The following is a 16,490-nucleotide window of genomic DNA, read 5'->3' on the forward strand; positions in this document are numbered from 1 at the left end:
CTCTCCCGTTTTTGTTTGGAAGGTGCTATATAAATAAAGCTTGATTGAGAAATGTGCACAACTTCACACCTGTAGTGGCCCAAGCAGCTGTTGCTTTAGACAAAATAAATTAATAAAATTAGATAGGATTATTACAGGATTAATTGTAATAACTTTAATCCCCTATCACTTTTTTACCTAGCACCATCAGTTCAAAATTTTAATTTGTCTAATACGCTACACTTTGTGTTTAGTGCCAATTAGAAAGATGGTGAACATGGTAAACTATACCTGCTAAACATAAACATGCTAGCATTGTCATTATGGCTATATGTTAGCATGATGACATTCACATTTAGCTCAAAGCACTGTAGAGTTTAAGTACATGACTGTCTAGAATTGGTCCAGTTTAAAACAAACAAAACATACCGCGTCCAAATCAATAAAGAACAGGCTAAATGTACACATTTCACAAGTTTTGACCCACTGTCTGTTATGGGGTCAATATGACATAAATAAATGCACTCTTACATAAAGACAATTATTTAATTCACCTTCAAGTTCTTTAATAAGGTGGGAGGCGACGTTTCTCCACCGAATAAAACTCACTACGTAAAAAGGAGTGGTTTAGCTCAAAGTATGTAAGTAGGGGGTGTCACGTGGGCTGGCAGGTTGCAACGCAGAGGTTTTATAGACAGGAGCTGCACACACAAAGTCTACTACAGTTCAGCATCTGCACACACAGGTTGTTCACCTGAAGAGCAAGAGGATGGACGCAGCATACAAAAGAGTCAATGGAAACTCCGGGCAAGAGGCAGAGACAGAGGAGCCAGGCACAGGGGTAAATCTGATGTTATACCTGCTAGATCACTTTTAAAGTGGCACCACTTTTTATAGCCAGAAATTCATCTACTTATTTGTGTTCTTCTGTCATGATATGGTCATTTTAAGCAGAAAAAAGCCTAACGTTACTGTAAATAATAATCTTCTGCTAATTCAATTCTGTTTTTAATGCAACAACAGTGATAGAGCCAGTCATAGCTGGACTATTCCAGGTAATAGGCTACAACATGACAAAGCAGGGGAAGTTGCCTCAGTGAAAAGAAAGTTAAAAAAAACAAAAAAAAACAGATGTTACTGAAAAATGGACAATATCTAAATAAGTGCAATATCTTATCGCCGTTCCAATCTGTCTTTCGATCAAATTATTTCACAACCACTGCACTATTAAAGCTTACAAATTACATTGTCTCCGCATGTAATAACAGTCAACTAACTGGTGCAATTTTTATTGATTTGACAAAAACGTTCGACTTAATTGATCATTACCTGCTCTTAGATAAATTGTGCTCTGCTGGTCTGTTACGTAATGTACTAGTCTGGTTCAATTCTTATCTCCATAACAGAAAACGTGTTAAAAATGTGTTATGATACAAGGATGCAAATCCGATATATTAATTCAGCAACAAGGTGTCCCTCAAGGTTAACCCTTGGTCCACTTCTCTTTTCTATTTTTGTTAATGACCTTCCATCAATCTGCTCTGAATGTTGTGTTCAGCTTTATGCAGATGATACAGTATTATACACTTCCAAAACTAATTCATTACAGATAGAATCAACTCTGCAGTCTGACTTTGATAGCCTACAACACTAGCTCATAAGAAATAAATTACTACTTAATAAAACCAAATCTCATATTATGATTTTTGGAAGGTCACAGACCATCAAAGCCAAATTAAAAAGTCACACGTGTGTAATTACATGTTCTGATGGTAGTTCATTGCAAAAATTTGAACACACCAAATACCTTGAACTTTGGCTAGACTCTGAGCTCTCATTTAAGTATCATATTGATTATATTCTAAAAAGAATCAACTTTGGTATTAGTGTTCTCTACCACTCTATAAAATGCTTCTCTCTTACTGTTAGAAAGAAACTTGTGCAACAACTTATCTTACCAATTATGGACTATGCTGATGTTGTATATCAGGTTGCACCCAGCACTAATCTGCTTCCTCTCAATGTTGTTTACAACAGAATCTGTAGATTTGTTCTTGGATGTCCTTTCACAACTCATCATTGTATTATGTATGAAAAACTTGCTCTACTATCACCCTCTATAAGAAGACATCAGCATTGGTTGCAGTTTATTTATAAATGTATATATTTCAATTACCCTAGTTATCTAAAACATCTTATGGAACTCTTTTCCTCTACATACTACTTGAGACACTCTACACAATTCTTTTTTTCTGTCCCTGCTGTAGCTTTCGCTACAGCTAAAAAAGCCCTTATGTTTAAAGCCCCCTCAGATTGAAATAATTTACCTGTAAACATTCAATTCAGTCTCTCTCTCCACTCCTTTAAAAATGCTTTGTTTTCCTATTACAGTACCAACTGTACCTGTCCATAATCCTCTACGATACCATGATAACACCTCTTCTAATATTATGAATATCCAGTTTAATTCTTATTCTGCCTCAAACTTGATTATGATAATGACTAATTATGATGGCTTTTTCAATATGTGCTGTCGTAATACCACTGGAAAATATGACAACGCCCTTTTTCCACAAAAACTTTTACAGCGTCCATCGTAGAACTTCAGACATCACCACAAAGTAATATAATAGGTGTGGCAGGGCACCTTTAAAAAAAGCCCAATGGGGGGTGGAAGTGGATGATTGTTCTTGTTCAAGTGTGTTTGTCTGTTCTGAATGTTTAAAATGAAAACATAATAAAAAATAAAAAAATATCCCAATATATCGCCTTACGCACAGTATCGAAATATATTGCAATATATTGAATCGTGACCCCATGTATTGTGATACGTATCGTATCGCCAGATTCTTGCCAATACACAGCCCTAATAATAACACTTACTGGATAATTTATACAAAAGTCTGTATATAGAGCTATTTTGAAAAAGATACTACTTAGTAGGCCAAACCTATGGGACCTCTCAACTTCTGTGACCAGAGCTTTCAATCAGTTTTGTCAGGTCAGCTAGCTAGATAATCCTCATTTTTCCTGCAGTCAGAGCATGAATGAAACGTAAAGTGATGATGACTCATCAGTATCAAAAAAGAAAGTAAGGCTACATGTATATCTGTAAAGTTACCTTAACTTTGGTTTTATGAAAGGACAGGACAGGTCTCGGCCACAATGTGTCATTTGTGGCAAGAAGCTATAGCTCATAAAGCCAAGCAAAATGAAACAACACCAGCAAACAAACACCAGGAGACATTTGGGCTGTGTAGGTCTGCTTTTCTTTTAAATTTAGGGAGGGCTTCAAGGAAAAAGGTTGAGAACCATTGAAGAAGACAATCATGCCCATTAAACTGCCAGATTTAGGTTTAAAAACATGTTTTCATCACATAAATCATAAGAAGATCAAGATAAACTATAGATATGACTGCATTTAGTATCACCTTGCTTTCATTGACTCCTGTAGTCAGTGTTGGAACTATACCGTGGCCTTTGGAGGAGCCCACTTTTTGTGCACTTGCAACTTACAATGACTTACAAAGATACATAATAGCTACAAGTGTATGCACTATACAGGATTTACCCTATTATACTTTATTGACAGGAATTGATAGGTCAAACAGCAAACATCCACCCACAAATAGTCTATAAACAAAGCATCAGGCTGTCTTTGAGATTTCACATGAACGATTAAAGTTACTCAGGCTACCAAAGAATACCATAATTTCTCCGTTCAATTAGGCCTAAGCAACGCACCCTTCCATCCTTAACCGTTTTGCCAACAAGCATGTTATAATTTGAACAAAGTGCTGTGTGTCCACAGTGTTTGCAGACTGTAGTTACAATATTGCCTGAGGCCTTTTGGAGAAGCAACACTTAGGTTTTAGTTTGTGATATCCCTGCAGGGGAAACGGTCTCTAACATGTTCTGTTTGAGCTTCAACTTTACGCTGCAATCAAAAGTGTCTTGGGAGTTGCACCTGGAACTTCCTAAAGCCTGAAAACAAAGGATGCAGCCAATGGCCAAGTGTAACTTTGCTTAAGATGCCAAGGCGTTCTACTGTCAGCTATCTAGCATCAATCAATAGATAATCTCTCTCAAGGGTTAAAGACGACAGAAGGATTAAAGCAAAACTAGAGAACTTTTTGTGTTAACCATTGACTGTAAAATTAATATTAACAGTCTATTGAGTTAACATGTTCTAAACATGAGTTGAATTTGCACCGCCATGCCTTGATGCTCATGACAAGAATAGCATGTACACTGGGGTTCATAAGTTTAGGAACCCATGCTAAAGTTGACTAAAAACAGTAATAAAAAAATCATCTTTTGGATATTGATATTGATGCCTTAATTAAAAAAAATAGGAAAAATCCAACCTTTAAGGACACCAATTTTCTTTGTGAATGAATAATGTATCGCAAAAAAATAAATGTTCTTCCTGAAAATACAGGGGGCATAAGTATAGACACCCCTATGTTAAATTCTCAAAGTGGCAGGCAGGTTTTTATTTTTAAAGGCCAGTTATTTCATGGATCCAGGATACTATGCATCCTGATAAAGTTCCCTTGGCCTTTGGAATTAAAATAGCCCCACATCATCACATAGCCTTCACCATACCTAGAGATTGGCATGGTTTTATGTCAGTTAGCCTAATAGCTGGTTTGATTTGATTTGCATTTTGGGAAATGATACCCCAAATGCCTATACGCTCTACCAGCTCCTAACTGCTCGCCGTCGCCCCCCGCGACCTCCCAGCTTCTCCTTTTTGTGTATGCGTTTGCTGCTCTGTCCATGTGGGGGAATAGTTCAGCTCTCCCAGTCCTAAACTGTGTGAGCGCTCCCTAATGCTGCTGCTGTCCTCTGACTCTTTGCTATTTCATGGTGCTCATGAAAGGTCAGAGGACTCCCTGAACAGAGCCATACCGCCAAAATTTAATTCAGAATTTATCAACTTGAATTGCAATTTATTCAATACAAATTTCCTAAATCATTTTTGTTGTCATGTGTGTTCTTGACTTAATGGACCTGACAGAAATATCTTTTTTTATGGTAATTACCACTTCAAAGATTGTCACCCTTGCATGAGCTGGAGCCTCTCTGCATTTTGGACATTAAGAAGAATTCCTGTCCAAAAGGGTTTGGAAACATTCCAAGGGTTTTATGTTCATGCTGCAGAATGAGAAAAGCCTAAATGCCATAAGTCCATTCTGTCTGGCTCAGTGTCAGTTTGCAGATAGAAATTTCAAGGCAGCTTTTTGAATCAAGGCCATGGTGGACTCCACAATGTCTGATAAATAGCCATCAATTTAGTAAGAAAACACCACACTCTAGTAGTGGAACAAAAGCAGTGCTGGAGCCTGTTGCAGCAAAAACACTCAGTTGTTTATCACATAGATCAGGGGTCTTCCATGTTTTTCAGGCCAAGGACCCCTTAGCTAAAAGAGAGAAGGAGTAGGGACATACATAGAACCTCAAAATCCCATTGACACCTCTTTCCTTTGTGAGATTCTGCAAATCTCACAATTTGAAACTGCCTCTGAAAACGGGAAAATCTCAACGAACCACCGAGTTGACGTCAACTCGGTGGCCCCTCCTTAGTTGGCTCTACTCTCTACCTTTGTCACGCCCCAACATTTACATAGCTACACCACTGAGATCTGAGATCAGGTCTTCTGAATAGGTCACGCAGATCTCAGAAATTGTACACTGTTCATCTGCTATTTTATCACTAAATTCACTTCTGAGACTTTTTTATGCGAGAAATCAACTATGTAGAGGTCAAATTTGGGCCGTTTTACGAAAATTGATGGCTTATTGCAAATTTTGTCCGACTATGTGTCGGAATTCAGCAGCCGGTGCTGCCTGGGTTACTGCCCCGCCACGCGGCCCCCTTCACAGACCTCGGCCCGCTGTGAGCTAGATGGAGCTCCGTCACGGCCGGCAGCCAGCGGTACTCGATACCCGTGCAAAGTCACCGTTTCTGGTTTACTGAACTACCAAACGCCGCTGCCCTGACAGAGCTCCAGGGCCTGCAGCTCTCCTCTTCCTGCTAAATGGCTGGTGTGTGTGAGCGAGAGTCAGCGAGCTTGTTACGCCCGCAATCTCTTACCACAGGTTCCAGTTAATCTTATAAAGGACACGTGTGTTGAGTTATTTAAACAAACGATCAGGGAAATAAACGCCTCTTGTCCGCGAGTCTAATTGATAGAGCCCGCGGCTGGCAGGAGCTCTTATCAATGAGAGCTAGCTAGCCTCCTCCTAGACCTCTGAAATTCACAAAAATGCATTCAATTGAAATCGGACACAACTGTTTGCTGTTTGTACTAAGACCTTGGGGTAGCTGTAATATAAGTGGCATGACGAAATTTAAACTGTAAACTTTAGTTATGCCGAAAGTGTAGCTAACTAGCAGCGAGCTTTACCCATAAGATTGAAGGGACACTAGCAGCTAACGAAACCCCTCATATTCACAAAAAAACATAAAATTGAAATCGGACACAACTGTTAGCTTTGTAAGACCTTGGGGAAGCTGTAATATAAGTGGTGTGAAGATATTCAAACTCTAAATATACTATAGTTATGCCGGCAGCCGGCCAGCTCCGGGGAGCCCCGAGCCCCAGTAGTCCAGTAACCCAGAAACGGTGACTTTCCCCTGGGTATGGAGTCAAGCAGGCTCCCGCTTTCTCGTCAGACTGGAGCTTATGAAGTCCGACACGTCAATTTTCGTAAAACTGCCCATATTTCAGCTTTATATAGTTGATTTCTCGCATAGAAAAGTCTCAGAAGTGAATTTAATAACGAAATAGCAGACAAACAATATTAAAATGTTAGTTGACAATGAAAGTTTTTTGTAAACAAATTTGGCGGCCCTCCTGCACTAACTCTGAGGAACCCTGTTGAATATCACTGACATAGATGTTTATCTTACATGCATGTATTTTGTAATTTTTCCACTTTGTTTATATGATGATTCTTTTGCCTTCAAAAGAATCATCATACAATCTAAATGGAGACCAACAAGTTCTTTAAAACAAATAAAAAAAAAAATCACCTCAGGTCTCACCACAGTCTCTTCTCACAGGAGAATGGCATCAACCTGACGCACATCGAGTCCCGTCCGTCGCGGATGGACAAAGACCAGTACAAGTTCTTCGTCAGCGTGGACCCCACCTGCTCCCAGGCTCTGGATGACGTGATCAAAGGCCTGGGTACACAAATCAGTGACCATGTGCATGACCTGTCACACAACAAACAGAAGGACACAGGTTAGTGTGTTAGTGTAACCTTATTGAGAGGATGAGAATGAATCCTCAACATAATAGCAATGTGTATACATAACATGCTCCACATGTTGTGAGTTTACAAATGGATGTCTGAGGACAAGAGTTCCCCCTTCATCCACATTTAATCTGATCCATCATATTTACTGAATAAATTAAATTAAATTAATAAATAAAAATGTAATTTTGTTTCAATTGTTTCTTAACTGGAAGGAGTGTTTATATTTTTGTGACACACGTTATTAGATCCACAGACTTTGCCATAGGTTTAGTGAATTTTGCAAACATGCAGATTTTTTAGCGGGTATTGTTTACTATGTGTTCCATTTTACCTAGTGTTAAACCGTTTTTAGACACTAGATGAAAAGTCAGAATCCTGATGAAGTTATTACAATTCATCCTGAGGGGAACGTGAATGTGTGCATCAAATTTCATGGTGAATCATCAAACATTTGTCAAGATATTTCAGTAAAAACCACAAATGTCAACCTCATTGAGGCGCTAGAGGAAAACTCAGAGGATCACTAAAGTCAATAAGGTTCATCCTCTGGTGATCATGAATGTCTTCATTTGACCTGCTGGTGGTGCTATGCAGTTGGGAAAGTCAGGTCAGGGTTCATCCTCTGGGGAACATGGACATCTAAACCAAGTTTCATGGCAATACATTCCATAGGCAAACCATAATTTACATTACAAACATCAATATCATTCTGTACTCATTTCAGTCATTCAAGAATCACACAATACTCGAGCTGCAACAAATAGTTTTCTCTGCAGATTAATCGATCGGTCTGTAAAATAATTAGTATACTTTTGCTGGTTTATAAATCACTAAATGGTTTAGGGCCAAAATACATTTCTGATCTGCTGCTACACTATGACCCACCCAGACCTCTCAGGTCGTCTGGGACAGGTCTGCTTGTTGTCCCCAGAGTCTGAACTAAACAGGGGACGGCAGCGTTCAGTTTTTATGCTCCACATATCTGGAACTCCCAGAAAACTGCAGGTCCGCTGCAACTCAGTTCTTTTAAATCAAGGCTGAAGACCTATCTTTTTGATGTTGCCTTTCTTTAAATAACTCTTCATTTCTTATACTGAAGTTGCATTGTTGAAACTGTATGAAAATCTATATAAGCATATAAAGAGAAATTCCTATTGTATCTGCTTTTATATGTTTAACTGTTTTAACTGCTCTTTAATGTTTAATTTCTTATACTGCACTGTAACTTTTATTCTCGTATTTTATCTGTTTTTAATTTTTTTTATGTGTTTTTATGTGAAGCACTTTGAATTGCCTTGTTGCTGAAATGTGCTATACAAATAAAGCTGCCTTGCCTTGCCTTGCCTAGTTAAATTAGTTCAAATGTCTTGTTTTATCCAATCAACAGTCCAAAACCCAAATATTCAGTTGGGTTAAGAAATAGAAAATCCTCACTGGGGCTACACACTTTTATTATTATTCATACATTATTTGGCATAAATAAGGACTACAAATTGTTTAGACTTAGAAATATAAATGATCACACAGAACAGAGTGTGATAAGAGAGAGCACTACATTTTCTTAGCTCTGGTCAATGTTTGTGGAATAAATTCCTAATTGATTTGACGTGAATGAATACATGTTCAATAAAAACATAAATTATCTATGTTTAATAACTGTTATTATTCAACAGTGCCATGGTTCCCTAATGACATCCAGGACTTGGACCGCTTTGCCAACCAGATCCTCAGTTACGGCTCCGAGCTAGATTCTGATCACCCGGTAAGACTGACTCATCCATCACTGTCTGTGTGCCACATCCTGCCTCTGCATGTGTGCGTGTGTTTGTGTGTGAATATGGTTAACTCACGTCCACGTGTTATGAAAGACGGGGCTGCGGAGATGACAGGCTGCACTCTGCCGTCTATTCTAATGGAAACTATCTACACACACAAATTGATGTCATTGCTTTAATTGAGCCCCTATAATTATAGATAATTGCTCCCTTTTGCCACCGCCATTAAAGCAAAATGTATTCATCATAAGCTGAAAAACACTCTACAAAGCCTTCATTTGAATATGTATTTGCGTGCTCTTATTAGAGACATAGAGTGTATAACGCTGTCAAAGGCAACAGGGTTTAGCCTTAGCAGAGGATTTCCACTCTTTGATTTAGCTGTGAGTGGCCAGGCTGCGATCATGAGATCTAACATAGCTTTCCTTTGTCTTTGTCTTTGTGTGTGTGTGTGTGTGTGTGTGTGTGTGTGTGTGTGTGTGTGTGTGTGTGTGTGTGTGTGTGTGTGTGTGTGTGTGTGTGTGTGTGTGTGTGTGTGTGTGTGTGTGTGTGTGTTCAGGGCTTCACAGATCCAGTGTATAGAGCCCGCAGGAAGGAGTTTGCTGACATCGCCTACAACTACAGACAGTAACTACTCCTAAAAATCTTTATTTTGATATATAAAAAAAAGTATTATAAATGTAATAAATGTGTATTTAAGAAAGTATACAAATCAACAAAAACAGAGAATAACGTAAAAACAAATAAAATGTGAATATTAATGGATTTGTCACTTTGCCCAGTAAATATCTTCGGAGAAAATTTTACTGGCTCATTCTTAAAAACTCAAATAAATTAGTTAGTACAATGATTACCACCACATAACATAGTTCTCATATACAATATTGGAAAACTCTTAGGACACAAGGAATAGGAATTATAAGGACACAAAATAAACAGATGGACACTACAGTATATATACACATTACATGTATATATGTAATCAGGTAAAATTGGCCATTATAAATAGAACTAGATGGGCACTCGGATAATGCAGACCTCCGCTAAGGCCATGCCCTATACCTCCCAATGTTAAGGAAAGTGAAACATAATTTGTGTATTCGCCCAGTGAGTCAGATACTCTCCGAAATGTCATGGGTTCTTCCTTGGCCCATGCAACACTCCTCCACCATGTTTAATGGAAATTGTGCCAGTAGTTATTTCATAATCCTACTGACAGATGGACAAACCAAACCGAAAACGAAACCTCCTTGGTGGAGGTAAACATCTTAGGCAAACACTGGTATACTGTATATGTGTGTAACAATGTAGTTTTGCTTATGCAATACTGTCCTCATGCACTAGGTCTACCTGCAGGTAAACAGTATATAACTGCCACAACATTTATAGCCTAAGTTTGCAATGCTTGTCCCTAGAATGGCCTTTATACTGGTACACAAAACTCAACAAGAAACAGCATAAATCACATGCAGTAACCTCATGTATTTGTCCCAGTGGCCAAATCATCCCTCGAGTGGAGTACACAGAGGAGGAAAAGGCCACATGGGGGACGGTGTTCAAGGAGCTGAAGACTCTGTACCCACTTCATGCCTGCGCTAACACAACCGGGTCTTCCCCCTGCTGGAGAAATACTGCGGCTACAGGCAGGACAACATCCCACAGCTGGAGGACGTGTCCCGCTTCCTGCAGTGTAAGTCCTGTCTTGTTATTGACCCTGAGGTCCCACGGATGACATCTTCATTAATTTCATTTAGGTGAATGTGGGAGGCAGGTCCTGTTCAAACGCCCTTCTTCCTATTGCTCCCTCTCTCCCCTCACTAACTGCTCTTGTTCAACACAACCAAACACTCACCTCTTTCATCTGTCCCACTCTTTCCTGCAGCATGCACAGGCTTCCGGGTTCGCCCGGCGGCCGGCTTGCTCTCGCCCCGGGACTTCCTGGCTGGACTCGCCTTCCGTGTCATTTATTCCACGCAGTACATTCGTCACAGATCCAAGCCCACATACACACCTGAGCCGTGAGTGTCGAAACTCTATTCATAAAAGAGGGAAAATATACATTATACATATGTGTGATTTTTTAATATGAGTCATTTTGGTACTTAACACAGGGATATCTGCCATGAGCTTCTGGGACACGTTCCTCTGTTTGCTGACTCCAGTTTCGCCCAATTCTCACAGGTAACTAAGTTTCCTGTCAGAGCAGAAGTAATGAATACAAAACTAAATAAAAAATACACATTCATTGTCCATTGTATATTCTGTATATACAAAACATTCTACCTTTGATTTATTTATATTTAAGATATAAATATATTTTATACCGTGTCTGCATCTTTAAACTGCTGTAACAGGATCATTGAACTGTTATCTTAACATACAAATCTATGTAACATATTTTCATTTTCTAATCTCTATGCTTTGATGCTATTCTGCATAGGAATTCGGTCTTGCCTCCCTCGGTGCTCCCGATGAGTTCATTGAGAAACTTGCTGCAGTGAGTACTCCGCACATTTCACAATACACACACAATACACAATGTATTGATATAGTGACTTGGATTCCTGTTCACTTTGCTCCTCGTTCCATCTATGCCAATACTATTGTCCCCCGTGACGGAGTGGATTTGGCATGTTTCCGTTCACTTTGTTTTGATGGACATGTCTCCACTAGATCAACCCAAAATTCACCTATTAAATTTGCTCTTATTAATGCCTGTTCTGTAGCCAATAACACATTTATCGTAAATGACGTCATCAAATCTCATGAGCTGGACTTTCTCTTTGTGACTGAAACTTGGCTTAGTATTGGTGACTTGTCCCCATTTACTGATTAACTGACTAAATTCCCCGAGGATCTCTACACTATTTAAGAATGTATTTAACTACAAAATCCTTCCTGTAAATACCTTCACTTCTTTTGAAGTTCAACTGTTCTTACTTGTAAACTGTCTCCAAACCCCCGTTATGTGCACTGGTGTACAGACCCCCCAAAGCTACAAGCTGTTTCATACATGATTTCTCTGACCTCCTGTCTTCTATGGCCATTCATTCTGACAAGATGCTAATTCTTGGTGACTTCAACATTTATGTCTGCTGCCCAACTAAACCGATGGTGAATTAATTTTTAGCACTACTCGACTCTTTTAACCTCACCCAATCAGTATGCGGTTCCACTCATGTCTCGGTCCCACCGGACCTCGTCCTGTCATCAGGGATAGCAATTGATACATTTGAAATCACTAATGCTGCCATCTCTGATCACTTTCTAATTGAGTTTGAGGCCTTGCCCTCCCTCTGCCCCTTCCCCCTCTCACGCTTTAGCCCGTTCCATTAACTCAGCTACAGCCTCTCATTTTTCTGACTCTTTTAGGCTTGCTCTCCCCCTTTTCCTCGCTGCCGACTTGTCACCATACACTAATATTGATGAGCTAGCCTGTATTTTTAACCTATCGTGTACTGACACATTAGATCAGATACACCCCTTAAAATTGAAACGTCTCAAGTAAAACAACTCAACCCCCTGGTTGAATAGCTCCACACAAGCTCTCCGTCAAGCCTGTAGACAGGCAGAACGGAAGTGGAAAAAAGATAAGCTTCAAGTCTCATATATGTTATGCAACACCTGGAGGCCTACCAAGCCACTGTCAAAAAGGCAAAATCTAATTATTTTAGTAAGCTTATCAACTCTCAGGCTAACAGACCCAAAGTTCTTTTTAAAACTATTGATTCCTTTTTAAATTCGGCCAATGCAGTTGACACCTCCTTAAACTGTGAGGAGTTGATTATTTTATCTGTAAAATTGACCATATCAGATCCAATATCACTTCCCAGGGTTGCATTTCTGTTACAACCAACAGTCCCACCAGCATCCTCCAGCATTTCACTCCTCTGTCTTCCATTGAGCTGTCTGAGATAGTTTCTCACTTAAAGCCTTCAAGCTAAATAAGTGTTTGATGTTCTTTGTCCAATTGTGTTAGCTATAGTGAACTGCTCCTTGTATACTGGTGACGTCCCCTCTGGTTTCAAGCATGCAGTGGTGCAACGGCAACCACTGCTGAAAAAACCCAATTTTGACCCCAATGACCCTAGTAATTATAGACCCATCTCTAAATTATCTTTTATGTCTAAAATCCTGGAAAAAGTAGTTTTCCAGAAGATTTCCTCTTTCCTGAATAGTTTTAATATATTGGATACATTCCAATCTGGCTTCAGAGCCCTCCACAGCACGGAATCCACCCTTCTTAAAGTTTATAATGACATCTTACTTACCATTGACTCTGGATCATGTGCATTGCTCATCCTCCTAGACCTCCTAGACCTTGGCGCTGCTTTCGCACACCATTGATCATTGCATTCTTATTGATCGTGTGACTTGGCAGAGTGCACATCCTCTACTGACAGCTTCTGATGTAACTGATGTAACAATAGTTGGACTACAGGGCTCTGTCTTAAGCTGGTTTAAATCATACTTGACAGAAAGAACTTTCTCTGTGAAACTGGGTACTAAGTCCTCCTCTCCAGTGGGTATTAAATTCTGCGTCCCTCAAGGATCAGTTCTTGGCACCATGTTATTCTCCCTATACATGCTGCCCCTTGGTTCTATCCTTGAAAAGCATAACTTAAATTACCACTACTATGCTGATGATACACAACTGTACTTACCCATCTCCCCTGGTTGCACTTCATCAATAAATACAATCTTTAGCTGTTTGGAGGACATTAAATCCTGGATGGCAGCAAACTTCCTCCAGTTGAATGACAAGAAAACTGAGATGAGATAAGATTTTATTTGGCTCCCCCCACCTCTACAAAAAACCTGAGCAATGCCCTTGGTCATCAAATTTGCAGTACAAGGTCAGAAACCTAGGTGTTCTCTTTGACAGCTCTCTTAATTTTGATAAACAAGTCAGCTCTGTTGTTAAAGATAGTTTTTACCAGCTTAGAACAGTAGCTAAGCTGAAATACATTTTATCTAAGAACAATCTCAAAACAATCATTCATACCTTTATTACCTCATATTTAGACTACTGCAACTCACTATACACAGGCCTAACCCAATATAATTTAAACGGACTCCAATTTGTCCAGAATGCTGCTGCAAGACTCCTCACTGGCACCAAAAAGTATGACCACATAACTCCCGTTTTAGCTGAGTTTCACTGGTTGCCAGTGAAATTCAGAATTGATTTTAAAGTTTTACTTTTTGTTTTTAAAGCACTCCATTGTCATTGCACTCGCACTCTGTGTGTGTGCGCGCGTGCTAAACTCAACCAATCAGCGTGCAGCTCATCTAAATATTCATGAGCAGACCATATAAGGCAGAAAAGCTCTCGTTTCAGTCCAGTCCCATTTAACAGGGTAGCATTAGGGCCAAAAAAACAGTAAAAGAGACATTTTCAGCCCAACCAATGTTACATACCCTATTAGGAGACCTTATGGAACAGTGTGAAATATTGTATATAACCATTCTATCATCCCTTTAAATGTGCTATACAAATGAAATGACTTGACAATACTGCACAGACTCTGGATCCAAATTACATCACCAGCGCAACATGGCAGTGCCCATATCCGGGATACTTTGGCTTGATTTTTGTCCAATAGGAGGAAGTAAAAAGGCTTTGACCATCTTAATGTACACTATATGGTTGTGAGCAGCCAAAATTATATTTCATTCGCCTCCATTGTATTGGTGTGGCAGCGGAAATATCACAGATATCTCAAAACCTGAGAAAACCCAAAATCAAAAACTACATGCTAGATAGCACAAGATGTAAGTTAGAAAATATGTTGTGTGACCCTTTAAATCTTCTCAAGGATCTCCTGGTGAGTGGACTTCAGAGAAGCCAGTTTATTATTATTAACATATTTTTATGAACCTTATGTATGTGTTCCCTCAGGTGTACTGGTTCACTGTGGAGTTTGGCCTCTGTAAGCAGGGCTCAGAGATCAAAGCTTATGGAGCTGGCTTGCTTTCATCGTTTGGAGAGCTGCAGGTAAGAGAGAGGAAGGGGGCAACACGTGTTGAGTCAAAGGCTCCAATAAAACAGTCTGTACATCACTTTTAGCAAACATGGACCCCCGCAGCAGCAAGATAAACAGTTTCGGCCTCCATCTGTTGTTTATAACACTTTGACCCTGTTGCACAGCAGCAGCAGTGCTGGCAGTGGGTTAGTGGTCCACTCAGATCTGGTTTTGTGTGTCACTGGCCTGCCCAGTGTGGTGTGGGTAAAGTGGTTCAGTGGGTAAGTGGGGGGGGGGAGAGGGGGAGAGAGAGAGAGAGGGAGGGGGGGACACAGATAGCTCACTACTGAGGTCACAAGTTACATCAGAAGCTGTCAGTAGAGGATGTGCACTCTGCCAAGTCACATGAACAAGACAGCAGAGCCCTGAATCAATCTGCACTTCCTGTTTACTCTAGTAGTAATGGGAACAGAGACACTCATTGAGACACTGAAATGAAATATGTCCTTTTTTTCATTTTTTCTTTTAGTACAGCTTCACAGACAAGCCAAAACTCCAGCCCTTTGACGCTGACAGGACCAGCATCCAGAAATACCCAATCACAGAGTACCAGCCTGTTTACTTTGTTGCTGAGAGCTTTGAGGATGCCAAAGAGAAAGTGAAGTAAGAAAATGAGTTTCTTTTCATGCTTTCCTGTATATAAGTTTAGGTTACATACAAAACATGCCTAACATTAACGTCTCTGCCTGCAGGAAATTTGCAGCCGCTAGCCCTAAGCCTTTCTCAGTGCGCTACAATCCATACACCCAGAGTATTGAAGTGCTGGACAACACCCAGCAGCTCAAGAACCTGGCTGACAGCATCAGTAGTATGCCCCTATGTTAATTATTTCACTACCGGACACTAAAATCTCTTTTGCCTATGATTAGATAAACTGAGAAAAACTACTGTAACGCTAAATAAGCCGGGCAACTTTGATTCATGAAAATGTAAGTTCCAGGTTAGTTTTGTTTTACTCTAAATCAGTTTGTTTTCTCTTGTTTCAGGTGAAATGGGGAAACTGTGTGAAGCCCTGCAGAAAGTAACTGCAAATGCAATCTGAGCCCAAGCAGCCTAAAGATCTCTTAATTTATTCAATAAAACTTGAATGCTTGCAAATTAGCTTTCTTTGTATTTAAACAAATATGCCAAGTCAAATTGGCAATATTACTGTAATCCAATTAGTTTTTAAGTCAGGTGAATAAAGTGTAGCCTGTTAACAGCTAAAATGGTACTGTCATTATTATTACAGTATAAGTGTTATTAAGAGGGTTTGTCAGTTAACCTAAATTATCTCTTTAGTGACTTTGATGAATTTCAAACCCAAAATGTAAACATCAAATTTTACTTTTAATATGATGTAAAAACAATAAAAAAAAATGAAAATCCTTTCTATGCACTTCAAACCTAAAATCATATTGACAGATCATTTCTGCCCCTAGCATCCATTTTGCTTGAC

The 16,490-nt window shown here is 39.5% G+C and overlaps 1 protein-coding gene and 1 long non-coding RNA gene across 2 annotated transcripts in view; one reads left to right on the plus strand and one right to left on the minus strand.

The window, feature by feature from the left end:
* Positions 1 to 11,052, minus strand: part of LOC120553157 — a 30,835-nt gene extending 19,783 nt beyond the window's left edge. The window contains exons 1-2 of the long non-coding RNA XR_005638122.1: positions 10,879 to 11,052; positions 7,022 to 7,207 (exon numbers count right to left, since the gene is read on the minus strand). This is a non-coding gene — a long non-coding RNA (uncharacterized LOC120553157). The remainder of the gene's footprint in view (positions 1 to 7,021; positions 7,208 to 10,878) is intronic.
* Positions 713 to 16,490, plus strand: LOC120553155 (phenylalanine-4-hydroxylase-like). The gene is given in 13 exon segments (XM_039791254.1): positions 713 to 820; positions 7,052 to 7,235; positions 8,925 to 9,013; positions 9,586 to 9,653; positions 10,521 to 10,621; positions 10,624 to 10,716; positions 10,909 to 11,044; positions 11,138 to 11,207; positions 11,467 to 11,523; positions 14,929 to 15,024; positions 15,522 to 15,655; positions 15,745 to 15,860; positions 16,039 to 16,490. Coding segments are annotated over 13 exon segments (1,272 nt in total). The 5' UTR covers positions 713 to 748; the 3' UTR covers positions 16,095 to 16,490.

Source organism: Perca fluviatilis, chromosome 23 (genome assembly GCF_010015445.1).
Source record: "Perca fluviatilis chromosome 23, GENO_Pfluv_1.0, whole genome shotgun sequence".
In the NCBI taxonomy this organism is placed as follows: domain Eukaryota; kingdom Metazoa; phylum Chordata; class Actinopteri; order Perciformes; family Percidae; genus Perca; species Perca fluviatilis.